Raw genomic sequence first — 24,401 nt, 5'->3', positions numbered from 1 at the left:
ATGCTCCTGACTGCACAGCACCATCCTACAGGAGAAAAGCCTTCAAAAACACACCCACATGTGGTCAGTGCTGGGCTGGTCCTCATGCCCATTCCCAGGGCAAGCACACACAGCTGTACAGGGAGGATGCTGGAGGCAGAGATCAGCCATTCAGGGACACAGGGACAGATTATCCAGTCCTATAACTGCCAGCCAGGCACAGGGGGAGAGGGACAGAATATGCCTGTGCCAGCTGCAAAGGAAGGCAGGAGATGTGTGAGAGGATAAGGTTACAGAGAGCAACAGAGAAACCAGAGCTCTGCTGGGACTGCAAATCCCCAAGGAAGTGCAGGAGGAGCAGCAGAGCAAAGGAGAGAACAGGCAGAGCGAGTTCAGGGTTTCAGGAACACAACTGCCACGGAGTCAAGTCTCCCAAATGGTGAAGGCGAGGAGAATAACATGGAGATTTTGCCAAGCTTGGGGTTTTTTGCAGCAGCAGTTCCAGGCTGAGGAGATGAGGGACTTCACTTTGACTGGGCTGTGTCCCAAGGACTTACCATGGAAGTAGGGAAAAAAATTAGGCACAGGAGATGTAGGAGCAGAGGTGAGCTTTGCTTTTAACAGGGGAGAAACTATACAGTGTGGAGAAGGAGTCAGAGGCAGGTGAGAAATTGAGCAAGGGAAGAAGAGGAATAGTGCAATAGGAAGGAACAAACGGCACAGGGACAGAGATGAGAGGAAAAACCAGAGAAGAACTTGTGCCTGGTGCAGGGAAAGGAGCAGAGTGCCAGGAGGAATGCAGAGAGGCAGGAGGGGATGGTGACACCATAGTTTGTCCTTTCCCCTCTAAAGAAACAAGGTCTTCTACAGTAAAAAAGAAGGAGAAAGAAGGCTGGAGAAATCAGAGGAGTGCCTGAAGCAGCCACAGGCTTAATGCCCAATAAAAGCAAAGCTCTGGTTTAGCAAAGCCCAGAGTAGCTCTTCCACGAGCCCTGAGCTCGCACAGCTGTGGGCAGGCCTGGACCCCAGAGCTGCCATGGATGCACCACTGCCAAAAGGGAGAAAGAACAGGAGAAATTTTGGAAAGGGAAATATGTGAGGTGGGCTGGAGATCACAGAAGAACAATGCAGACCCTGGGACAGAGTTGCTGGTAGGAACAGGGATCACTGGAGCAGGAGCAGCACTGGGGTACAGGCAGTTTTGGGGTTCGTGCTGCTGAAAAGTGTAGAACTGAGGACTGCTGAGGGTGAAAGCAGTGGAAGTTAGTGGAAGGAAGGATGCAGGAATGTAGAAGAGGGTGTGGAAAGAGCTGGAGGGGGAAACAAGACTTGGGGGAGGAAAACACCACCAGAATTCTAAAAATGCTGAATTCGATAGGCTGGGCTAGGGATATACCTGGAGCCAAGACCTGCCAGCCACCTCTGTGTCAGGCTCAGGGGACAGCTTAGCCTGGGGACATTGTCAAAGCAGTCTAATGACAACTTGTTTTGCAGAAGAGTGAAGAAACCGGGGAGGGGGAGATATTTATGGTGCATCCAAGCTACAGGACCCTGTCCCCAGCAGCATTTTGTCTGTCCTATCTCTTCCTCTGCCACATCTTGCTCGGCCAGGAGTCAGGAGAGATAGATACACAGAGGAGCCAGAAAACAGTTTGTATCATGTGCAAGATGGAACAGAAGGATCTTTAAGGTCCTTTTCAAACCTTGCATTCTGTGATTCTATGAGATGAGGGTGCACAGGCAGATTCTGACAGACCTCAGCTGGAGGGTCCAGCAGTGTCACACAGATGCCATCAAAGTGTACGGGATAATGAGGGAAGAGAACAGAGCCCAGCACTTTTCCAGCCCCCTAACGAGCACTGCTATCCATTGCTGCCATGGTTTTAAGAATAATTAATTCCAGCAGCGTGCCTGCCGACTCTGCTTTTTACATTAATGACAGTGAAATCGGAGTTTCAAGGGGAACGCAGCGACGGTGAAGGAAGCAGAGCTAGGCTCAGGAGCAGGAATTTCTCAGCTCATCTCCACTCTCCTCCCGAGGCTGTGGCTCTGCCGGCTGGGGCAGCCGGCAGCACCAGGTGGCAGCAGCACACCGGGGATGGTCCCCTGCCAGGGCAGCGTCTGCCTCCCTCCTGTTCCGAAGGAGCAGGGACGGGAGCGGGGCAAGAAGAGGAGGGACCGGGGGCGGGGGGATCGGGAGCGGGGCCCGGCAGAAGCGCTGCTATCGCCGCACTGATTCACTCCCCATCCCAGCTAGCCCGAGGCAGCTGCAGACAGGGACAGACTCCTCAGTCTTTTCCATGAGGAACGTGGAGGAACCACAGACGGAGAGAACCCTGCTGCCCCCATGCCATGCCCACCCTACAGGCCTTTCATCCCATGCTGGCAGAGAAGGAATTCAAAGCCAAGGCTCCAAGCTGAACTCCGTAATCATTGAACTGACAGAGACAGGAAGCACAGCCTTGGCAAACATTTCCAAAGTTCCCTCTAACTTCAGCCTGTTGTTCTCCAGCTTTGTTTGCTTTTCTTTAAAAAAGCAGTTGGGACATTTCAAGTCACAATTAAGCCTTTATTCAAGTACTTACAATTGCCTGGTCCCTACCCAAAGCAGTGCAGATGGATCCATCCCAGCTGCAGTCCAGGCCCCTGCCTGCCCCTGGAGTCCTGCAGCTCTGGAAGGAGGGATGTGTGGGCACCAGGCTCCCTCTCATGCTGCCCTGCCACCTCCTTCCACACCGTGCACTGACTTCCCAGGAAGGAAGCAGCTTCAAGGAAATGGTGCCTGCACTACTGAGGTCACGTCTCAAGTCTCCAGGCCAGAGAAGTGCTGTCTAAACTGGTCTCTGTGCAAACACTCAGTTCTTATTGTGCACCAGGAGAAGTCACCTTTAACTCCCATCAACCTGGGGAGTCTCTGACAGCCAGAGTTTTTTCTGAAAGGCAATCTTTGTGACTGCTGAAAAAAACCTGAGATATGTGACCCAAATGAACCAGAAGGATCTGAAATCCAAAGATAAAGTCCTGAATTGCGCCACTTCCCCTCCCTACCCCACTACAGGTTTGCCCAGCCAAGCTCAGGGCTTTCCCAAGCACCATGTTTAACACCCTGGCATTCAACATGTGGGTATTTCAAAATAATTCTAACCAAACAGCAGCAACACAACTTCAGCCATTTTGTTATTACAAGTGTAACTATTATTCTTTTATACAGGTGCATAAACATACCCATGTGGGAGTCCTAAGGTTTGTGAGGCATGTTCCTGCAGCCAGAGGACAGGATGGATGGAGGGGAACTATAACCCTTGGTAAAGGGCAGCCAGGACACCTTTGGCATCTAAAGTGGCACCTGCCTGCAAGGATCTGGAATCTCCCCTAGGACAGTCAATGGAAACAGTGTCTGAAAGCAGAAAATACTGCTTTTATTCCAGGTGATCACATGTCCTGTAACACTACTGGGATTCACAGCCCTGCAACAGCCATGCTTCCAGCTCTGGATGAGGCTCCTCAGCTCTGGAACCATGTGCTGATGGCTGGAGGCAGAGCTCAAGTGCCACCATTCACCGTAGGCAAAAATCCTGTTTTCTCCAAGGGTAGTTTTCTTCCATGGGAATAAAATAAAGCATCTTTTAGTAACCCACATAAACACATATGTGAAAAAGCTACAACCAAAACCATCAGCAGGTCTGAGAGGACAAGGAAGCATCAGAATTTATTCTCTTGACTCACTCAGACCAAGCCGAGATTCCCCCTCACAAGTGACAAGGAGGATCCTGTGCCAGGCCTTGAAGCACTGACCCTTGAAACATGGCTGGGAACACACAGCTCTGCTGAACGCTCCTCCCCACTCCTGGGGGAAAGCCAGTTCCTCTCCAAAACTTGCAATAACTGTACCATCATCACAAGTTAAGTTCCCAACTCCCCCCTTCACAGGAAGAACCTCTAAAACAGATTAGTGGAACATCTGCTCAGGGCTTTTACCATCAAGCTACAGCAGACCAAAAGAGAAGATGAAAACCCTTGAGGGTAATTAATAAGTTAAGAGCTCACTTCCAATTGCATGTCCAACCTGAGCGTGGTCAGAGCTGCTGGCTCCCATGGAAACCCTGGGTTTGCAGGCACTGTCTCCTGATGGTTTGTTATGTCAACAGCATGGACATCCTCCTTCCCAAGGAACCCTCTCAGGGCTTTGTGTTTCCACAGCTGTTCTTCACAACCAGGCAATGAACTCAGAAACCTGGCCTTCATGAGGCTTCTCTGGAGGTGGTATCTCTCCCCAAACCAAGCAACACCTCACCTGATGTTTAACCATTCCCCTTTCCCATCCCAAGCCCCCAAAGTTTAAGAAGGTTAAACCAGAGCATTTGGTCTTTAATTTCCAGGCATCTGGAGTCTTTCAAACTAGTTTGCACTTCAGCAATGGAAAATCCCATGAAGGTAGTGCCTTGCACGCTGACCTGCTTTCATTAATAACCTCACCTCAAAGGATGTGGGCAGGTCAGCAAGTTCAGCTGAGCTTAAGTGCTCCCATCTCATGCTCTCTCTAAGCACAAGCTTAATTGCTTCTAAAAACAGTGCTGGCCATGCTGGCTGCTCCAAAGGCACTCTTAGAAAGGGAAATCCCCAGCCAATCGATACAAGGGAAGAGAAGGCAATTTGATATATATAGCAAGTCCTCAGCTTATCTAGCAGCAAGAGCTGCTCAAATTCACACACGCTGTCCCTTCCCTGCTGGCAGCTTCCAGCAGGACGAGGGATGGAGGTGGCCACATGCTGAGTTCAGTACTGAGAGGAACCAGATGATTTATTCTCATCTGCTGCAATTCACACAGGGAACAGAGCCTGGGATTTCTTCCCCTTAATAACTGACTATAATAAAACTCATTAAGGATCAAATTCCTACCTCTACAAGGTTTAGGACAAGACTGCATGCATCAGACTTACTCTATTTAACACAAAGACAAATCTCAGGAAGCACTGCAATTTTTGTCATCTTTGCCCAAACACGAGGCAGTTCCCTTTCTCCTGACAGTGCTTCACTAACATGCACTGATGAAACCCCATGGTCACCGAAACCAGTGGCAGCTCTATCAGCAATTCCAGATGAATCCCGGTTTTCCCCAGCACTGTGTTTTCACTCCAGCCCACGCTGGCACACAGGCCAGCACTCTGAGCTCCAGCCCCACAGCTCCGCAGAACGAGCAGAATGGAAAGCTGGAGTCGCAGCACTCAGTGAGACATCCCACCTTCTATGGCTCCAGTATCAGCCCTTTGCTGGAGGGTGGGAGGAAGCAGGAGTGGCAGGACAAGGGCAGGGGGATCCCACCCGCTGCTGCTTCTCCCCAGGGAATTACAACAGAGGAACTGGCTGTTCATTCCGCCTTTGGTTGTGAGTACTTCGTCATTAGTAAAACATGCTGAAAATGTGACTTCCTCTGCCATGAGACCTATTGAACCTTTTCACAGAAGTCTAAGGAACTTCCTCTTGTATTTCAATAGAAGACAACCTCACAGGAAGAACAGCCCCTCTCATACTTCTGGGAATTCCTCTCGTGAAAACACCTATTGAAGAAGGAACGATGCACTGGAACAAAGGGAAAGGGAGGTGGGGGATTCACTCGTCCGTATGTCTGTGGTTTATTATAAAACAAAACTATGAATCCACAGCACAGAACCACTTTTACTTCCTCTTTTGCCTCATTTAGCAACGGCAACAAAAGCTCTCTGCAGAGTTCCCTAATGAGCCAAATCTTCACAAACTTCTGCATTCAAGAGTTTCACATTAGAAAATAATCTCAATTTGCTCTCCTTGCTGAACAAAACAGGCCCTGTCTAGGATCATCTTATCCAGCATCCAAGGGTGCTTAGCTACTCATTTTCATTTGGAAATGCAGACATGAGACAGTAGAGAGGGATCCATCTCCTCACTGGCATACTGGAAATGGTGGCACTCCCTGGAGAGTCCCGATAGATTAACTTTCCAGTTCCAGAAAGGGGAAAGAGCAAAGAACAGGGTAAGGAAGACATAACCTCGTGCCAGCCCAAGGAAGTACAAAGGACAGCAGGGAGGGATATGAGTTGCTCGCTGGCACATCCCAACCCTGGCATCCACTTCCCATGGATCTGCATCCAGCCAGTGCTGGCTGCCTGCCGGTAACGTGGCATTCCCTCTGGCAGCTGCCTGCAATATGTCTCCAGGCTGCCCTATAATGAGCACAGTACCTTGGATGCTGGGAGCTACCGGCTCCCTGAGGAACACTCAGTGGTATGAGTCAGCCACAGGCACCAGAAAGGAGGTGACCAATTCTTCAGGCCAAAGCAGGCCCATTCATTCAGATCTTCTAATCATGTGTTGTCTCAAAGTCCTGCAGAGAATTTCCCTGCAGCCCCTGCTCCTCCCTACACCATCAAATCTCAGCCTGAGGCAGCTCCACTAATTACCCCTTCCTGCACCAAGACTCATCCCTCACCTTCAGCAAGCAGCAAAGTTCCTCTCCAACACGGTTTTTTGTGCTCCCAACCAGCTGCGGGACACAAACAAAGGATCTGCTCTTCCAAGGCGATAATCCCCAGTATCACCACATGACAGAGAAACAGCCAGCATCCCTGTGAAACGTTTATGGCAAAAATTAACTGTGCCCAGGTCACCCCTCTGAAAGATGCTGCCCCCAGACACCCCCCGGTGTTCTCACCAGGCACGGCGAACACCCCCTCCAAGGATCCCAACTGCCAGGAGGAGCAGAAGTGGAACTGTCACAAAGCAAAGCTGCTGCAGCAACAGCTTTGCTGAAGGGACGGTTTCCCCCGCAGGAGGAGCCGTTGACACGGCTCTGAGGGATGGTGCAATCCAGCAAAGCTGCAGGGAACGTCTGGGACTTGCCTTGGGTCCCCTCGGGGATTTCTGCACCTTGCCCCAGTGCCTGGGAGTCTCCCACTATGGCCCCTTCCCTCACCACAGCAGTTCTGAAGAAAAGATCCTCTATTCTTGCCATTATGTGCCCTTTAGGATGTACCACAGGTTCAAAACGCCCCAGAAAATAGGGACTTCACAGCACAAACAAGCCGTTCTCCTGGGAAATCATGAGACTTTCTCTTCCCATAGGCAGCTATATCCAAATATGAAAGCTCAGGGCACAGTGATAACAAACATTCAGAGGCCAATGCAATTTCACCTGAGTTTTGCCTGAGTTAAGAGGCAGCAAGGCCCTGAGCAGGGCAGCAGTGTGGGGGCTGGAGAGGGAACAGGAAGGATATGGTTATCCTGGGTATGAGAAAACTCCCTCAATGTAGTAACAAAATTACTTTATAACGGAACTGTACCCTGTAAGCTGTAGCATCAACCAGGACTGGCAGTGTCAGAGCTGGCATCAGTACCAAAATTCCCAATCAGCTGCTTACCAATCAGCTCAGCTAGACTACTACTTCTTTGGGAAGTACACTGCTGACCTCAGATCTTGTCCCTCTCCCTGGACATGGCGTTATTCCCTCTTTCTGCAGAAGGGAATGGGGCAATAGGCAGAGCCCCTGGCACTTCACAGAAACCAGGTCTAGAGGAGATGTTTCCTTGCTGCAAGCAAGACAAGAATTCTCATTGCCCAGACTCCCTCTCACTTCCCCTGGGTGGGTTTGTACACACATCCATGGCCTCAAGATATCACCTGGCTGTCAGAGGAGGTGTGCAGACACAAGGAACCTTGTTTTCCTAGAGAAGTTGCTTCTTGTGAATAGGTGGATATGAAAAGCACAAGCCAGGACTTCCTGACAGTGAAATATTAAGCACTGGCACTTTCCAGGAGCAGCAGTTCTCCCCTCCACAGCATGCAGGTGATGAAGAGCCTAGTGCAGGTGAGACAGACATTTGCGGAGGACTGAGAAGAACCAGGCACATTGTTTAGGAGCACAAAGGATCCAAACACACAGAAGGAAAAGCTGATACCCCAGAAAGAGGAGTCAGAGTTAATTCCTCTGCAGGGCTCCCAGCCATCCCAATGTCCACTGGGATTGGAAGGAAATGGCTGCCCTGGAGCACACAGACACATCACACCAGAAGTCAGCAGAGGTTCCCCAAGTCACAAGGGCCACAGCTTTCACAAAATAAAGCAGCACTGAGTTATAGCATCAAAGGAAATAAATCCCACATACAGAGGGCATAAGTCTCAGGCTGTAAGAAACCCTGAAGCAGCACTGGAGAAGGAATGTATGGTTGACAAGAGTCCAGACCTACTCAAGGGCACAGGAAAGTTGACAAGAGGACACAAACCATGAACTGTACTTCAGCACCTCACATCTTTTCTTCCCCCATCCAAACACAGATTCTGTTCTGGCACATACAGGCTGCTCCATCCCACATCCAACTTCAGCCTCCCTGGGCCTTGTGCCTGAAGAGACTCATTTCCACTGCCCCAAGCCTGAACTCCAGGGCAGCACAGGCTTTTGGGCCTGTGTCCAGATGCCATGGGCTTGCTCCAAAGTTTTCAGCAAGAACAGAAGATTTTAGCCTTTGGGAAGTTCAGTCTGCCATTTGGGAAGGAAGGCAGAAGGCAGCTGCAGCCCTGACCTGGGGGAGACAGAAAAGGGGGTGCTGTCTGGCTGGAAAGCAGAAGTGAGTATAAGCCCAAACAATGCTGACTGGGGTGAGAAGCAACAATTTCAGGGCTCCTCACATCCTCCTAAATCTCCTCCTGAGCACCCCAGGTCACAAGGCACCTGCAGGGTGATGAAGCTGCCAGGTGGTGCTGGCAGCCAAGCTGAGCTGCAGGAAGCACAGGCACGACCCAGGCTCCAGGCTGGCAGCCAGCCACGCTCTCCCAGGGTACCTCGGTGAGAGGTTCTCCAAACTGGGTGTAGGTGCTTCATAAATGATATTCTAAACAGGACAACGGCTGCTCTTGTTCCCATTAAAACAGATCCCACCTGGCTCTGTCACACTGGTGGCCCTGAGTGCTACATGCCAGTCATGCTCCTGCAATAAGGAGACTTCTGCCAAATCCTTTGAAAGATTAAAAAAAAAATTTATTGTGAATCCAGTCAGCACAGTTGAAACAAGAGAGACAACTGAATAGATTCATGCTGGATTGCCACAAGGCACTCATCCACTCAGGGGAAGCTGTCTACTTCAACAAGTTTCTAGTATAAAACAAACCAACAAAACCCTTTGAAGCTTCCAGAAGGAACAATGCAAACTGCAGCCCTCCCTGGCTCGGAGTGGTCCTCAGTTTCAGCAGGGACCATCAGGGAAAGGCTGGCAGAGCCCAAGCAATTGAACTGACTGTAGAGTAGAAATGCTTTGAGGGTCCTTACCATAAAGCTGTCACTCACAGGCAATGCCATGTCCAAGCACGTTCTGAGAACAATTCCACAATTTGATTTTGCAGCGAAGAAATGGTCAGGTTGGAAAAGGAACAAGGACTGCACTTCCCAGCCAGCGCTGTTCTGACAGCACGAAACAGCAGAAAGCTGAGCTCCAGAGAATACCCTGTTGCAATTCTGGGCTTAAGTTCAGCTACAAGACTTTGCCCCCGAGCAGATAAGTTGTGAGCAGTGTCTACCTCTGTCCCTGCTGCCAGCACAGGCTCCTCCGAAGCGGGGAGGAGCTGACAGTGGTCAGTAGCCTCAGCAAGAGTCACCAGATTTGGCTCTTGCTCCATCTCAGGCAGAGGTACCCAATATGTCACCTATATTTTGCTGTCAGAACACTCCCACCTATCTTATTCCTAGCAAACCCCGTTTCCAAGGCTTAGGAAAACCTCAATCCTAACTGCCATCCTTGCTGTGAACACTGTGCCTATCTCTGCAGTGGGATCAGACCCACACCCTTGAAAGAGACAGCACAGTCTGTCCCCAGGAAAAGAAATGCGGTTTCTGTCTCCCAGGAAAATAAACGCTGGCAAAAGCAGAACTCCCGTCGTGCACGGCCAGTCCAGCCAACCTTCCCGGGTGTGTGGTGCCTGACATCAGCTGTATCACACACACTGCTGAGCAAACACTCCACCTAGAAGTGAAGCAATAGGATCCATGAGGGAAGGCAGATCAGGAATGCTTTCCATCAGAGACTACAGGGAATAAAGCGCCTACAAATGCTCACAACATAAAAGGAAACCTCCGAGGCCAGAAACTTGACACATGTTGAAACAGAATATACTGACACATAACTCTTTCTTGGGATAGGCCCTGGGCAGGCTTCTCCCTCTTGAAGAAGAAATTGGAGGGCATCTCTCTCAACTGAGAAAGAGCAACACAAAGTATTAAGTAACAACAAAGGCCTTACCACTGTTAAGAGTGGGAACTGCCAGTTTAGTTCTGCTCATGATCTGTCCTGCTAGTTATCTCTGTCTGGAAAGGCCGAGGCTGCTCCCAGACCCACCACACACAGATCACTGCAAAATGACATTGCAAAACACACCCCATGAAAACTATCCCCACAATTCGATTCCCACCCCTCTGGGAAGGGGCTCCTCCAGCCCTGAAGCAAACCTAGGTGTGTCAGAGCGACCAGAGGTTGCACATCAAACGTCAGCAAGTGTGTCAGAATCTCTCAGCAGCCCAGGATTGACCAAACTAAAGAGAAAGGAAGGAAAGTTGGAAGGAAATAGATAATGAGGAATGTGTGCAACTCTTAGAGGACTCCATGAGCTCAGGTTTTGAAACAAGGGTGCCCCACTACCAGCACAGACTTCCCGGCAGGAACACAGGCTCACTTCAAACTCAATTCAGCCACTGAACAGGTTTCAGTATCATTTCAGCTCATATTCCCAGAAACAAGTCGGTTTCCCAGTGCTGCACCACCATTGCTGCCAGAGCTTCCCAGTCAATCCCACCTCTGAGGCTCTGGCTGCAAAGCACCTCACACCAGGGCAGTTTCCTTCCGGGCAAAAATTCACCATCTCAAGGGAAACATCCCCTTTTCCTTGGATTTGGCTCCAGGCGGCAAGGTGTGGATGTAGTTGTATTCATTGCTTTGAACAGGACAGGGACCAAATCACCCTGGAAAGTAGGCCTGAGCAGGCATTTGCTATTTATAAGCTAATCATCTGATCCCTCCGGAGGGAAATCCTATCCTTTGGGGCTGTTGGGAGTGCATGGAACTAGGGGAGCGCCAGGGAGGAACAGAAGGGAAGCGATTACATCGACCAGGAGCATGCTCCAAGTGACCAAACAAAATTCCTCCCTGCTCCCTCGCAGCCCCAGTATCCTCCTGAAGAATAGGCCAGGGATTAATCTGTTATGCTAATTTGCTAAGAGCAAAGTAATTTTTAAAATAGCTCTCATCTCCATTCATCATTACCTAAAAAGGGCCCTGATCTAGTTCTGCAAAGAGCGACAAGTCTCACAGTAAGAGCCCACTTGAAATCCAAAAACACATGGGAAACTGGCTGGCTGGAGCTGCCTTGGAAAGGGAAAGGTATGAGCTTTCATAACTCTTTGATAATTATTAATTCCTTAAGGGAGCATGCCTGCCCTGGGAAGTTGAGTGTGATGTGCAAGTATGCAACACTGATTTCTTTCCTTCTGTTCACATTTCTCTATGATAAAAATAACCTGGGTTAGATGACACTGCAGGATTTTCCTGTGAAACAATGCTCAGTCATTTCCAACACCACTGCACACACTCAGTGCAACCACACACACTCCAACACAATCTCAGTTCTCTCGACCCTCCTTTTTCCTCACTGACCAAAGTACTACTGAGAACAACCCTCTCCCTCCACTGACAGCAGCCTCTGAAACAAACTGGAGACAGCAAAAAGGAATGGAAATAGCTCTGTCTCACACAGCACAGACTAAAACCACGTGTCTTGGAGAAGAAGGCCCGATTCCCAGAGGAATCCTCACAAACAGGGCTGACTAGAGTCATCCAGGCCTGGCACCTGCTTCCAGGTGAACAAAGCTCAGTGAGACACAGGCACCAAGCCGAGGAAAGGCGCCTCACATCATCCCTGTGCTCGCCCAGCACTGGCACAAGGGAGACTTTGAGAAGCCTCACGTAAACAAAAAACAAAAGCAGGCAGTGCATATTTGGCAGATTGAGATCACAATAAAAGCTGGCACAGCAGCATTCTCCAAAGTCTCTGCGGCAAGATCTGCCCCTAAAGCTTCCCTTGATTTGGGTTTTGGGTTTGTTTTCTTTTTCCTTTTAGCTTGTTACAACCAAATCTGACAGGTAAGTTACACTGCTGTTGAGACAGATGGGCTGGAAGAACCCTGCCACAAAACCCACAGCAGTTGGCACCTCTGAGAAAATGTCCCAGTCAAGGCTCTCAGAAAAGTTAAAGAACTGTCACAGCCAGATAAACAGATTCCTGAGAATACAGCAAAGAAAACGGGTACCCAGATATTCCTAGAAATTTATAAGTGAAATTTTTACATTTATTTCTCAGTTTACTTAGATGTCCATCTTCCAGCAAACTCCCTGAAAGACACCACAGCCACCTCACAGACCCCCAAGCAGATCAGACCCCAAACTCCTGGGGCTGTGAGCCCCAAAATATGAAGCCTCCACGTAAAAGTTGGCAGCAAATACAAAGTCATCACTGACTTTGGGAAGTTTGTTCTCATGCTTGCATCTCTGTCACCTAAAGATATACATTTTGGATTCCATGTACACATACCCTGACCAGCCAGACTGAATTCCCAGTGTCCAACCTCTTTTCTTCACAGCAGACAGAGACTGGCCAGATCTTCTCTCAAATTCTTGCTGGAGGAAGCAGATGGAGTTCTCTCAGCACCACATGGAAGCTTTTTTCACCTTTAATCCCACCTCATACATCACCAAACTCTGCCCAGTTTTGAACCACACTCAAGCACCAAATGTGGGCACAGCAGCTTTTGCATCAGTGTGGGAGCTAACACTCCTCCTCCTCCTCAGTGAGGTACCAAAGACCATCTCCAGCCCAGCTTCCTATGTTCAATACATTCATGAACCCAGGCAAAAATTCCTACTTCACAGGACAGATCCCACTTCTCCCTTCCTTGTTTCTCTGTTCCCATTTCAGATTCTTCCTGAAGTTTGCTTTCTCTGGTAAAACATGAGTGGTCTCCCCAAAGTCCAGTGCCAGACTAACCAAGACCAGTGTTGGAATCTCATTTCCAATTTTCTACTCAGCATTCTGAGTTGCTCATGCAGTTCCTCAGCTTTTAGCTGTCAGCTTCCTTCAATTCATTGCCAAAATCACTGTCAGATCCTTACGAGACAGTTAACATACCATGCCCAATAACATTCTAGGAACCGCCAATTTAACATGGATTACTTTGAGTTCATCCCACTTCAGTTAATTCAGCAGGAAACCCCAAAAGCATCACATCAGCTGCTTTAGAGAAGCCAATGTTTACAACACAGTTAGCTGAGAGGATTCTAAATAAACGTCAAACCTGCATCACCATCTCCACACCAAACTTCAGCCACTCGCAGATCTAAACCAGCACAGAACCAGCTCCTACCCAACACAGAGGAGAGGCACCTGCTCCAAACACAGCCGTGTGTGGCCTCCAGGGAGGCACCGGGCAAACCTCACCGCATGCGAAAAAGAACCAGGTCCGTGCCGCTACTCCGGATCTCTGTGACACAAGAATCTCCCACCCGCCAGGCACTTCCAGGCGGGATCTGCAGGGCCCCAGCGCGGCTGGACAGGGGGGAGGGAGGCGAGCCGCACCCGCAGCCTCGGCGCAGGAAAGGGCTCAGGCCCCGCGGCAGGGCCGGAGCAGGCAGGGCCGGCCCCACCGGGAGCCCTGCACCCCGTTGCTCGGTCTGACTGCGACCGCGCCTCCGCCCGCCGGCGACACCGCGGAACCTCCGCTGCAGCCCGGCCCGGGCCCGGCCAGCAGGGCCGCTGCCGCCTCAGCGCTGCTGCCACCGGGCGGTGCCGCCCCTCACGGACAGGCCCCGGGGAGGCCGCGCTCACGGGGCGGCAGGGAGAAGGAGCGGGGCCGCGGCGGGCGGCGGCCCAAGGAGCGGCGCTGGGTGCCGGGGCGGCGGGGAGGGGGCGGGGAGGGGGCAGGGGCGGAGAGCCCCGAGCAGCCCCGGCCTCACCTGTCCCGGCGGGTCCCGCCCGGCTCCGGCCGCGCCGCTCCCGCCTCTGCCGCGTGCAGCTCCCGCCCGGCCCGCGCGCCCCGACCAATCAGCGCCCGGCACCACCGGTGCTATCGACCAATCGGCGGAGAGAACGCGTCCCCGCCCAGCGCCACCGGCGGCCAGGCCACACCCACCCAGCCTACCGCCAGGCCTATCCCGTGACACGAGAGGAGGCGGTGCCCGGTGCCCAACGGCCAATGAGAAATCACAGCGCGTCCTGCCGCAGCCAATCGGCGGCCGCGCAGCACCGCCCCTCAGACATGGCGGGCGGGCGGTGGGAACGGGGAGTGGCTGGGCTGTCCCGTCACGTGACCTCCCGGTGACAGGCAGACCCCTCCCTCTCCCCCCCGATGGACCTCGGTCCCAGGCAGTGCCCAGGGGAACAACCCTGGGCATCGGTGCAGCGGGGCCGCCTCCGGGCCAGGCCCCGCGGTCTACGGAATCCTACTGAATGGTCAAAAGATCCTGAGGCCTCCCGTTCTATCGCCCCGCTCAGCTTCGGGCAGCAGCTGCTGCTTCTCTCTGCCTGGATGTGCCTCCCCCGGGGCTGGATGGCTTCTGCCCCTCGCCTTGTCCCTGCTTTTCCCGATCCTTGGCTTTACTTCTGCCCTTCACGTCCTCTGCCTGCCATGCGGACAGCCCCCAGTGTAGTTAGGGACAATCTGAGGCTTTCTCACAGCCCAGGTTTTACGTTCCAGGATCCTGCGGGCTGCATCACTGAATAGTTGAAACTGGACGGGACCTGTGGAGACCACCCAGTCCAACCCCCTTGCGAGGGCAGGGTCACCCAGAGCAGGTGATGTCTCCAGAGAGGCAGACTCTATGCCCTCTCTGGGCAGTTGTTTCCGTGCTCCCAGCTGCCAGCACGAGGTGCTGCTGCCCGAGGTGGTGTCTCTCTGCGGCCCCTGGAAAGGATGAGCTGAGCCCAGCCCCAGACAGGTCTGAAGGGTTTGAAGGTGTGGAGAAAGGGATGTTGGTCCTCCACAGAGGATAACCATCCCTGTCTGGTGCCAGCTGTGAGTGGAGCTGTCCCGGGCCTGGCTCTGAGAGGTGCAGGAGGGAGCTTTGTCCCGCAGATGCTGAATCTTTGCAAATGCATTGCTTCGAGCGATTTCCCTGGGAAAAATGTGTGGGAAAAGGAGGAAGTGGGTGATGGCAGGAAAGGCCTCTGGGCTGGAAAACGAAGGCGGGAGCAGCACCCTGGGTTGGCAATAGGGCAGGGGGAGCAGGTAGAGAGGTGATGGGGAGGAGGCAGCAGCTGGAGGGAGTGGTGGGGCAGCTGGTGCCATCCTGAAGAGCAGCTGCTCCAGAATGTGCAGAAAGCGTTTGGTGGAGCATGTGAGCAACACACTGATCTCTGGTATGCTGGACAACCTCCTGACCCAAAGGGTTCTGAGTCTTGGTTAGATGGAAGAGGTTCAGGATCAATGCAGGATGCACATGGATAAGGCTTGGCTCCTCAAACATTGTGCTCCAGAAAGGGCACCAAGGCCAACCAGATCTTCACTGAGCCTCAGGATAGTGGAGCAGCTGGGTGCGAGCTGAGAGATGAAGGGCTGTGGTCTGCTCCTAAGCAGAGCCTCCAGTGAGATGCTGGAGCAGGGTCCAGCCCTGGGGAGTGTCTGAGGCTCAAAGGCAAGGGGCAGTTGGGTATCACTGTGCTGACACCCCCTTGCCACCCTGTGATGACAGAGCTCTTGGGCGTGGCTGTTCCCTGTGAGCCTGAACAGGGGCCCCCAAAAGGCCCTGCCCTTCAACAGCCCCTCTTGCTGCAGGCACTTCGCAGTGTAACTGAGAGGCTCTCTGCCTGCAGGGCCCTCTGCTGAGCTACTGCTGTGCTTTCCTGACACCGAGGTGCCCCCTTAGCTCCCATTGGCATCCAGGGCCAGCAGTGGATCCAGCAGTGCTCCCCAAGTGAGTACTGCGACATCAGGGACAGAGAAGGAGCCCACGTGTTGTGAGCAGAGTAGATGAGAGGAGGGCTGGAGCATAGCCCAGCCACCCTGATGAAGCAGGCAAGGGGTGAAGGGAGCTAGGGGCCTGCCGACCAAGGAGCAGCGCAGGAGATCACAAAATCACAGAATCAGTTAGATTGGAAAAGACCCCTGAGGTCACTGAGTCCAGCCTTTACTGCAGGAAACCCCACTGCCGGGGTACGCAGCTGTTCAGGACACCCGCAGGTCCCCCCTACCAGCACTAGGGCCAGAGCTTTGTGCCTGCCTTCCCTGGCACCTCCCTGGAGGCGGGGCTCCCGCAGCCCTCCCGGCTCTGCCTCCACTCCTCCTGCCGATTTTATCTCGCCCGCCAACCACTGCGGTGGAAATTGGCTTCTCCTGCTGGGTCTCAGACGGCTCCAAGCCATGCCAACATGGCAGCTGGGAGAACAGGAGAGCAGAGGCTTGAGAAAATATTCACATCACTTGTGTCTTCCCTAGGATGCCCTGTCCTTTTTCCATGCTGTTGGTCAGATGTGCCAAATACAATGATATTAGAGAAGGTACCCCAGGCTCCTGGTCTGGCACCCAGCACTAATCACTGTTGCAGTGAGGAACACCAGTGAAGTCACACTTAACATCTTCTGTCACCCCAGATACCATGTCCTGCAGGTCACCAACAGGCTCTATTCCTACCCTGATAGGCCTGATAGAGCAGTTTTGAAACCATGCCTGCAACAACCACATAGAGGTCTTCCTAAAGGTGGGGTTTGTGGTTAACTGCAGCTGTGCCAAGGATCAGACGTCCTGCTTGGAGTAGAGCTCAGGCCAGGCCAGGTCATTTTTTGGCAGGCCCCTTGGGAGCAGGTTGTCAAAAACGGGTCTGGTTTGGCCTGGGGAGTCAGCTGGATCTCTGGAGCCATCAGCACCCTGACACTTGATGGGTATAGAGCCCAGTGAGTTGGTGCCAGCCCATGGCATCACTCGTACCACCAGACACATGCCTGGACATGCCTCTGGGATGTCCCTTGATTTCCTGTACCCTTCCCATGCAGGAAACAGAGTTGCTTTCATTTATCCCTGCTGTCTCTCTCACCCCAGGTCGGACAATGTTTCCCTATGCTCCCTCAGCAGATGCCATCACAAGAATAGACTACAATGTTCCGGAAGCTCTAGCTCTTCTCAGGCCACTGATTTCCTGCCATAGTGAGACTCTTCACCTGGCCCCTTGTAGCTGCCTTTTGTCTGTGCCTCAAACCTGGTACCTGGCCAGCAGGAAGGAGTGGGGAGAAATCCCCCACCGATCCTAGACCCTAGAGCTCATGGCTCAGTCCAAAGGTCTTGTGTGCTGATAGCTGGGGCCAGACCCAGCTGGTGGCACCCAAGGAACTAATTTCAGTAGCTTGTGACTCTGGAGCTTACTGGTTTTATGTTCTTCATGGGAAAAAAAATAATACACAGAGAGCAAAAAATGTTCGAATTTGAGGGTGATATAGCAGAAAACTCAAGGCCAATGCTGCCCAGCTCCTGAGAGAAGGAAAGGAAAGAGGAAAGTAGAGAGGGAAGAGGGAAGGGACAAGAACAGCTCTGCAGAAACACACCAAACCTCCAAAGCAGTCCCTGGTGCCCGCTCTGCTAGGCAACTACAGCCAGACCTCGAATGAAACATCCTCAGTCTTCTTCTCTCCCTCCCTTTTGCAGCCTCCAAATAACCCCAAATTAAGCAAACTCAAGGAGCAGAAGACACCGGACTCTGAAGCAGCAAAAGCAGAGATGGTTAGTGTCTCTCTCTCTTGTCCGCACACAGTATCCCCAGTTGTGACAGAGATATCTGGCAGCCCCATAATCACTCCTGCCCTGTCCCAGCTTTACCAGTTGTCCAATAAAGGGATTTTTGCAGCAGACGCTCTGCTCCTCTGCCTCCAGCCCATGGTGGGTAGGTGTTATGCTGCACTGGGAGGATGCAGAGCAGGTGGGAGGGGATAAATTGTTGGCAGCTCAGGGACAAAGTGACACCTGTCTTTGGGACAGCCTGGGCAGACATGCTCCTTGCTCAGGAGGCAGATTCTTCCACTCCCCAGTCCTTACACTGCTCCAGGCATAGAGCAAGGATGCAATTTCCCCTGGGAGCCAAGAAAGATCCTCAAACCTGAGTCTCACATGCACTGCTCCCTCAGCTTGTCACATTAGGGCCCAGTGCAGCTGTCACTTCCCACCAGCATTCCTGCTGCCAACTGAGAACCTCCTCCTACACTGCCCACACATGCCCTGCCCTCCATGGCCAAATCCAACCCTGGTTCTGCCGTGACACAGATTCAGCTTTATTGCATGTTCTGCAAATTCACAGCCAGATCCATGGAAGGGTCTGGGAACAGGAAAACAAGGGGGAGGGCTCTCCTGCCCCCCTGCATGTGCCTGACACCCCTGTGCAGGCAGGACAGTGTCCTGAGCCAGTGCCACCCCATGTCCCTGTGAGGTGCCAGGAGATCTCAGCAGGATGCAAGGGCCTCTCTGCTCTGGCTGCAGGAGAGCCAAGATGGGAGAAGCTCTTGCAGGCAGCTCAGACTGCAGTGAGGACAGCCAGTCCCAGCTGACACCATCCTCAGAGCCTGAGCCCTGCGTCACTGACCAGAGCTCCTCAGGACCCACAGGGTCCTTGCAGAAACCCTGGTCTCCAGTGCTACAGCTATGGCAGGAAATTGTGGACAGCAGTGATGAATTCTTCAAATTTATCCTGATGGACTATATGGCCTGCACCTTTAATGTACTGGATCTCTGCCTTGGGAAAGAGGCGTTGGATCTCTGGGTAGTCTCTGGAGCTGCAGGACAAGGGAACATGCCATGATCAGAGTTCCCTCCTGGTGTCTTCCCCCACCCTTCCCAAGCAGAGCATGATCCCAGATATAACTTCTTCCCTTTTGGGAAAGCCCAAGGGGCCCCCAAATTCCCCCGGCTCCAGCGTGTCGGTGTCACTGGCTGCTGGAGGAACAGCTCTTGCTCAGGACCTTCCCCATCCCGGAGACTCCTCCCACCCTCAGCAGCTGCAAAGAGCACAAAAGGTCAAACCACAGACCTGGAACCGCTTCTCTCCAGTCTCACCTGATATAGGGCGAGTCGGACCCTCCCAAGAAGAGTGCAGGACCAGGATATGGTTTGTGGAAGAGAGGGAAGTTCATGATATCTGCCAGGTGCCGGGAAATAGCCTCCAGGTTCACCCGCCACACATAGCGGCCCTCCACCTCCACCAGGTTGGTGAGGAGGAACTGTCTCAGCTGTGGGAGCTGCCATAGAAGGGGATCATGTGCTCTTCAGTAAGAGCAACAGAGGAGGATGTCCTGGACTCTCCATCCTCCCCCATCTCCCACAGCATTTCCTACCTTGACCACGGGCTGCAGCTGGTCATCTGCCAGCTGGCGTGCTGCGGAGCGGGACAGCCCCGCTGGGACCTTCACCTCCTTCATGGCTGAGATGTAGGCAGAGAATTCGGACACGGGGGCGGTTGAGCCAGGACCAATGTCTACGGAGATGAGGCGCTCCACCAGGTCTGGCTGGAGACACAAGCAGAGCAGATCAGATGCCGGGATCTCCCAAGATCTCCCCAGTGGAGGGGGCACAGGGCTACACTCCTAGTCAGATTCCCTGGAGGCTCGTAGCTCCCTCTTGTTTCAGCAGAGACCTCCATGTGCCCTTCCCACAGTCCTTGTGCTTGGGACAGATCTCCAAGCTCCCTCACAATTAGTGCTGGAGGGACAGGGCAGAGCACGGGCTGGTGGACATAGATTTGCTCCTGTTCCCGTAGCCTGGCTTACAGCTCTGTATGGAACAGCACCCACTCTGATACAGACAAGTCCCTGTGGAGCTGGAGGCAAGGCTCGGAAGGTGCCATCCACTTCCTATAGCCCCCCCTGGAACTTCCCGAGCCTGTGACCCCACTCCCAACCCAGTTTCTGCTGACCCGCTGCAAAGCCAGTGTCATGGCTGTCTTGCCCCCCATGCTGTGTCCCACGAGGATGCACTTGGTGATGCCCAGGCGGCTCAGGAGGTGCTGCACGTCCAGGCTCATCGCTTCATACGTCATCACGGGGCTGTGGGGGCTGCTGCCATGGTTCCGGGCATCCACTGTCAGCACCTGCCTGGGCAGGGGCAGCATGTCACCCCAGGCACTGCCCACCATCACCTCGGACCCCTCCCTGAGTGCTGTACCTCCCGCCAGCCCTGGGTCTCACCTTGCCGCTACCACGGCGCACCAGGGCCTTGGCCACCGTCTTGAAGTTGCCATGGCTGCCAAAGAGCCCGTGGAGCAAGACGAGGGGTGGCCGATCCCTGCGACCCTCCACCTCCTCATGGGCCACGGGCACTGCACTGCAGGGAGATACGCATGGGTTATGGCCAGAGGTGCAGAGAGAAAGTGAGCCCTGCCTCTCTGCCCAGCCCTGGTGAGGCACCTCTGGAGAGCTGTGTCCAGCTCTGGATCCTCAGCACAGCAGGGGACAGGGAGCTCCTGGAGCGGGGCCAGCACAGGCTGTGAGGATGAGGAGGGCCTGGAGCATCTCGGTGCCCAGGAAAGGCTGAGGGAGCTGGGGCTGTTCAGGCTGGAGAGGAGCCCCAGCTGAGAGGGACCCTCAGCCCTGGGTGTCCCTGTGTGCAGGGAGGGCCAGAGCAGGGCCCAGGCTCTGCTCCAGGGCCCAGCAGTGGCACCAGAGGAACGGGCAGGGACTGAGCCCAGCAATTGCCCCTGCACAGGAGGCAGAACTTCTGCCCTGGGCAGTGCCCAACCTGAACAGGCTGCCCAGGGAGGGGCTGGAGTGTCCCTCAGCGGGGATATTCCAGAGCCACATGGACACAATCCTGTGCCCTGTGCTCTGGGATGGCCCTGCCTGAGCAGGGAGGTGCCACCAGTGACCCTCTGTGCCCCCTTCCAGCCTGGCCCACCCTGGGATTCCGTGAGAGCGCGGCCAGGGCTGGGCCAAGGGCAGGCGAGGAAGGGGGCGTGGCTAGGGCACGGTCAAACCCGCCCACCGCCCGTGTGGGGACCCCGTGCAAGAGGCGTGGCTTAAGGAGGCGTGGCCAGCCCCCTGGTGGCGGCCACGCCTCTGCTCGTGGGATTCCTGCCCCGAGCCCTTCCTGGGACAGCTCCCACCGCCCCCGCCCCGCCCGCGCGCGGCCAGGCCCTTACGTGGCCACGGAGCGGGCGGCGGCGGCGGCGAGCTGCGGGAGGGGCGCCGGGGCGGGGGCGCGGGGCAGCCGGCGGAGCACCATGGCGGAGGCGGAGGCGGCGGCGGCGCGCGGGCCGTGACGAGCCGTGCGCGGGAGGCCCCGCCTTGCCCCGCCCAACGGCTGCGGGCGCCCCCGCGCGGCAGGACGGCGGCAGCGCGCGCACGGCGACGGTCACGGCGGGGCCCGTCCCGCTGCTGCCCCCGGGGGCACAGAGCGGGCAGCGGGGCGGCGGGGTTGGGGCCCGGGGAAAGTGAACCGGGCGGGACGGCTCCGTGCGGCGGGGGTGTTCCGCAACGCCGTTCCGCCCGCAGGCACAGCGGGACCGGCTAGCTCAGCCCCGCACTCGCCGCCTCCGGCCGCGCTTCTCCCAGGATCGGCTCCGCGCTCCTGCGGTGGCTCTTGCCCCTTTGTCCCTGCCCGCTGGAGCGTGGCAGCGGGCGGGAGGGAGCGGCCGAGCAGGGCGGCCTCGCCCCAGCGCGGCTCCCGGGCGGGGGAAGCGCCTCGCGGCACCCCCGGCGGCCCCAGACTTTGGACTGCGGGCAAGGAGTGTCCCTGCGGCATCCAGCGGCTCCTCCGCTGCTTCCCGCCCCGACCGTTCCCGGAAAGCTGCCCCTGGAATGCGGGGGGACAACGGGTCCCCACCCCGAGCAGGGACGCCCGGCGCGGGAGGGAGAGGGGCTGCGGCTGAGCCCTCTGTCCCCAGCCCCGTGCCGCTCGGGTGCTGCCGTAGCAGTGTAGGGTGCCTTGGGGGCCGGTTCCCCAAGTGTCCCCCCGCCCTGTGCCCACCTCGATCGTGCCGCACATCGCAAGGACACTCGGGTACCAAAACAGGACACGTTTATTGACAAATGTAACCGGTACAGACCACGCGTAACAGGGACAGACGGTGCCGAGCCAGCAGCGATGGGGGGACACAGCAGGGGGGCACCGTCCCCATCCCGTCCTTATCCTGCCCCATCGGCGTGGCAGGACCTTGCCGGGCGCTGCTTCTCCCGCCGACCCGAAACTGCCTCGTGTTTAACCGAAACTGTCTCTATTTACACAGCCCGGCCCTGACCCCGCGGCCGTCCCCGTCCCCTCCTTCGCGCCCCCCCCCCCCCCCCCGCCCCGGCGCTGCCGCCCCCAGGCCCCACGGAGGGCAATGAGGGGTCCCAGGGTGGGTGGGTAGGGTGGGGGATATCGAGGGGTGCCGGGGGACCCTGGGGGTCTCAGACATAGTTCCTCTTGTCGTAGCTGGTAACAGCGGAGCGTGGGGCGGAGTAGGCCACCTTGCCCGTGGGATACCTGTCGTCTTTGGGGGGGCAGGAGCAGCAGAGCAGCCCCCCCCCCAGCATCAGGAGTGCGGAGGCCGCCCAGCCCACGTAGAGCGAGGTGCCCAGCTCCCGCTTCTGTGCTTCGATCACCAGCGGATTGTAGAAATCCCGGATGATGGTGTTGGCCGACCAGCAGACAGGGATGAGGGTCATGACACCAGAGAGGAGGAAGATGACGCCGGAGACAATGGTGATCTTGGCTTTGGTGGTCTCATCCTCCACGCAGCGGGTGCACTGGGCACCCACAATGGCCACCATTAAGCCCAGGACGGCCAAGATGATGGACACCACCAGCAGGGCGCGGGCGGCTTGCAGGTCCTGCGGCAGCGCCAACATGGAGTCGTAGACCTTGCACTGCATCTGCCCCGTGCTCTGCACCACGCAGCTCATCCACAGCCCTTCCCAGATGATCTGAGCCGTCACGATGTTGTTGCCGATGAAGGCCGACACCTTCCACATGGGCAACGCACAGCAGATGATGCTGCACAACCAGCCCAGCACGGACAAGGCCACGCCGCCGATCTCCAGCCCCATCGACATGGTGGACGGTTCAGTGACGCGCTCCAGGCAATGGCAGAGAAGAACCCACGGACTGAGACCGTTGCTGCCACCCGCCGCCGCTTGCAGCCGGGGGATCGGCTTACACCTGTGCGCAGTGCTATTTATATGGGCTGGCCCCGGGGTGGGGTTTCAGTGCTGGCTGCTGGACGCTCCTCTGCTCCTCCGTCACCATCACCTGCGTCCCACACCCTCCCCTTTGTTTGCAGAGATGGCGCCGGGTAACCAGAGAAGGGCGGGAGGAGGAGAAAGCCACCTGCCACAGCCATCCCCTGGTTTCGGCTGATGGGTATCAGGAAGCACTTACCACCATGCTCATTCCCACCAAACCCCTTCTGTGGACCTGGAAGTCCCAAGGGTTTACCTTTCCCCCATGGCAGTGCTGGCAGGTCAGGGTTTGTTGATTTCTGTAGTGTTGTCAGTGCTCACGTTTAACTGGGTTTCGGTGACCGTTGGTCACCTTTGCATCACCGTGCAAAGTGCAACCCCTTTGCTATGCCATGAGGTTTGTGTCACCATTCCAGGGTACCTGTGGGTGCTCCCGGCCCAGCAGGAACCCCTCCAGCCTGGCCCCTCCTGTTCCCACCCTGCTGGGCCGAGAGTACTGTGAGAGATCCTCTGACTGACTGATAAATATCTTTACTCATCCTGCACAAGTCTTGTGACCTTGAAGGAAACAGATAATGCACGTAACCACCCCGGCAGCATTATCCTGACAACCTGAGCTGGCACCCAGCAAAGGGAAAAATATCCCAAGGCATAGGCAAACCCTTCAGACCTGGCAGCAACAGCCCCATGGCAGTGGGGTGCATGTTTCCCGCTCCCAGCCTTGCATGCCGGGGATAGTGCCAGTGCTTCCAGCCCCCCTCCCCCAGGAATGTGGTTGCTGGACACAGGCTTGCTCCTACCTGTTCCCTGCCTACTCCAAAAATCTCCTCTACAACTTATTAACTACTCAAGAGCGTGTTGGGATGCTGGCAGCTGGCGCTGTGCAGCTGGGATGGGGGTGGAGCCCTGCAATTGGCTGGCTGTACCCCACAGTACGCTGACACCCCACAGCCAGAGGGGTCGGAATTGGGTGCCCTTACAGTATTTCAACAGCCAATAGCCAGTGGGGTTGGATTTGGGTGCCCCATAGTATCCCAACACTCCATAGCCAGAGGGGTTGTATTTGGGTGCCATAAAGTGCCCTGATACCCTGTATCTGATGGGTCACCTTCTATTGCCTTGCAGCACTCTGAGCCCCCATAGCCAGCAGGGTCACCCCACGGCAGCCTGATACCTCATATATGGCTGGGTCAGCTGTTGTCACCCCATGTCACCCAGCACCCTGTA

The 24,401-nt window shown here is 55.1% G+C and overlaps 3 protein-coding genes and 1 pseudogene across 7 annotated transcripts in view; 1 reads left to right on the top strand and 3 right to left on the bottom strand.

The window, feature by feature from the left end:
- MTMR4 (myotubularin related protein 4) overlaps positions 1-14,080 on the bottom strand; it is a 56,732-nt gene extending 42,652 nt beyond the window's left edge. For 2 of the 3 annotated variants that reach the window (XM_088177225.1, XM_088177224.1), the window contains exon 1: positions 12,585-13,480. The gene's annotated coding sequence lies outside the window, so the exon portion shown is untranslated. Of the gene's footprint in view, positions 1-12,584; positions 13,481-14,002 lie in introns of those variants that run through there. The other variant, XM_014881496.2, reaches the window with a different exon arrangement.
- Positions 14,081-15,355: 1,275 nt separating this feature from the next.
- Positions 15,356-17,172, top strand: LOC148221524 (uncharacterized; annotated as a pseudogene).
- A 1,106-nt stretch (positions 17,173-18,278) lies between these two features.
- On the bottom strand, positions 18,279-21,271 carry ABHD11 (abhydrolase domain containing 11). Of its 3 annotated transcripts, none has more exons than XM_014881458.2 (6): positions 21,155-21,271; positions 20,205-20,340; positions 19,934-20,107; positions 19,356-19,526; positions 19,078-19,259; positions 18,279-18,797 (listed from the first exon to the last, which is right to left on the bottom strand). In XM_014881458.2, the coding sequence occupies exons 1-6, from the start codon at positions 21,235-21,237 to the stop codon at positions 18,665-18,667; spliced, it is 879 nt and encodes a 292-aa protein (XP_014736944.2). In that variant the 5' UTR covers positions 21,238-21,271; the 3' UTR covers positions 18,279-18,664. The 3 variants fall into 3 exon arrangements, with proteins under 3 accessions (XP_014736944.2, XP_088033070.1, XP_088033071.1); XM_088176944.1 differs by having other exon boundaries at positions 19,934-20,111; positions 21,155-21,267; XM_088176945.1 differs by lacking the exon at positions 19,934-20,107 and having other exon boundaries at positions 21,155-21,268.
- Positions 21,272-22,311: 1,040 nt separating this feature from the next.
- On the bottom strand, positions 22,312-23,048 carry LOC106856278 (claudin-3-like). The gene has a single exon (XM_014881514.2). It carries the CDS (start codon positions 23,046-23,048, stop codon positions 22,404-22,406), a length of 645 nt encoding a protein of 214 aa, XP_014737000.1. The 3' UTR covers positions 22,312-22,403.
- Positions 23,049-24,401: the final 1,353 nt, after the last annotated feature.

Source organism: Sturnus vulgaris, chromosome 21 (assembly GCF_052056855.1).
Source record: "Sturnus vulgaris isolate bStuVul1 chromosome 21, bStuVul1.hap1, whole genome shotgun sequence".
In the NCBI taxonomy this organism is placed as follows: Eukaryota; Metazoa; Chordata; class Aves; order Passeriformes; family Sturnidae; genus Sturnus; species Sturnus vulgaris.
Note: the sequence above shows the minus strand (reverse complement) of the source record. Positions and strands in the feature narration are given on the sequence as shown.

What these genes read in the sequence shown, in the direction of transcription:
- ABHD11 (XM_014881458.2), bottom strand. Translation starts at nt 21,237, where the DNA reads ATGGTGCTCCGCCGGCTGCCCCGCGCCCCCGCCCCGGCGCCCCTCCCG. An exon ending in GCCGCCCGCTCCGTGGCCAC is followed by an intron (nt 20,341 to 21,154) that starts GTAAGGGCCTGG and finishes ATCTCCCTGCAG; the next exon opens with TGCAGTGCCCGTGGCCCATG. An exon ending in AGCTGCAGCCCGTGGTCAAG is followed by an intron (nt 19,260 to 19,355) that starts GTAGGAAATGCT and finishes CTTCTATGGCAG; the next exon opens with CTCCCACAGCTGAGACAGTT.
- LOC106856278 (XM_014881514.2), bottom strand. Translation starts at nt 23,048, where the DNA reads ATGTCGATGGGGCTGGAGATCGGCGGCGTGGCCTTGTCCGTGCTGGGC.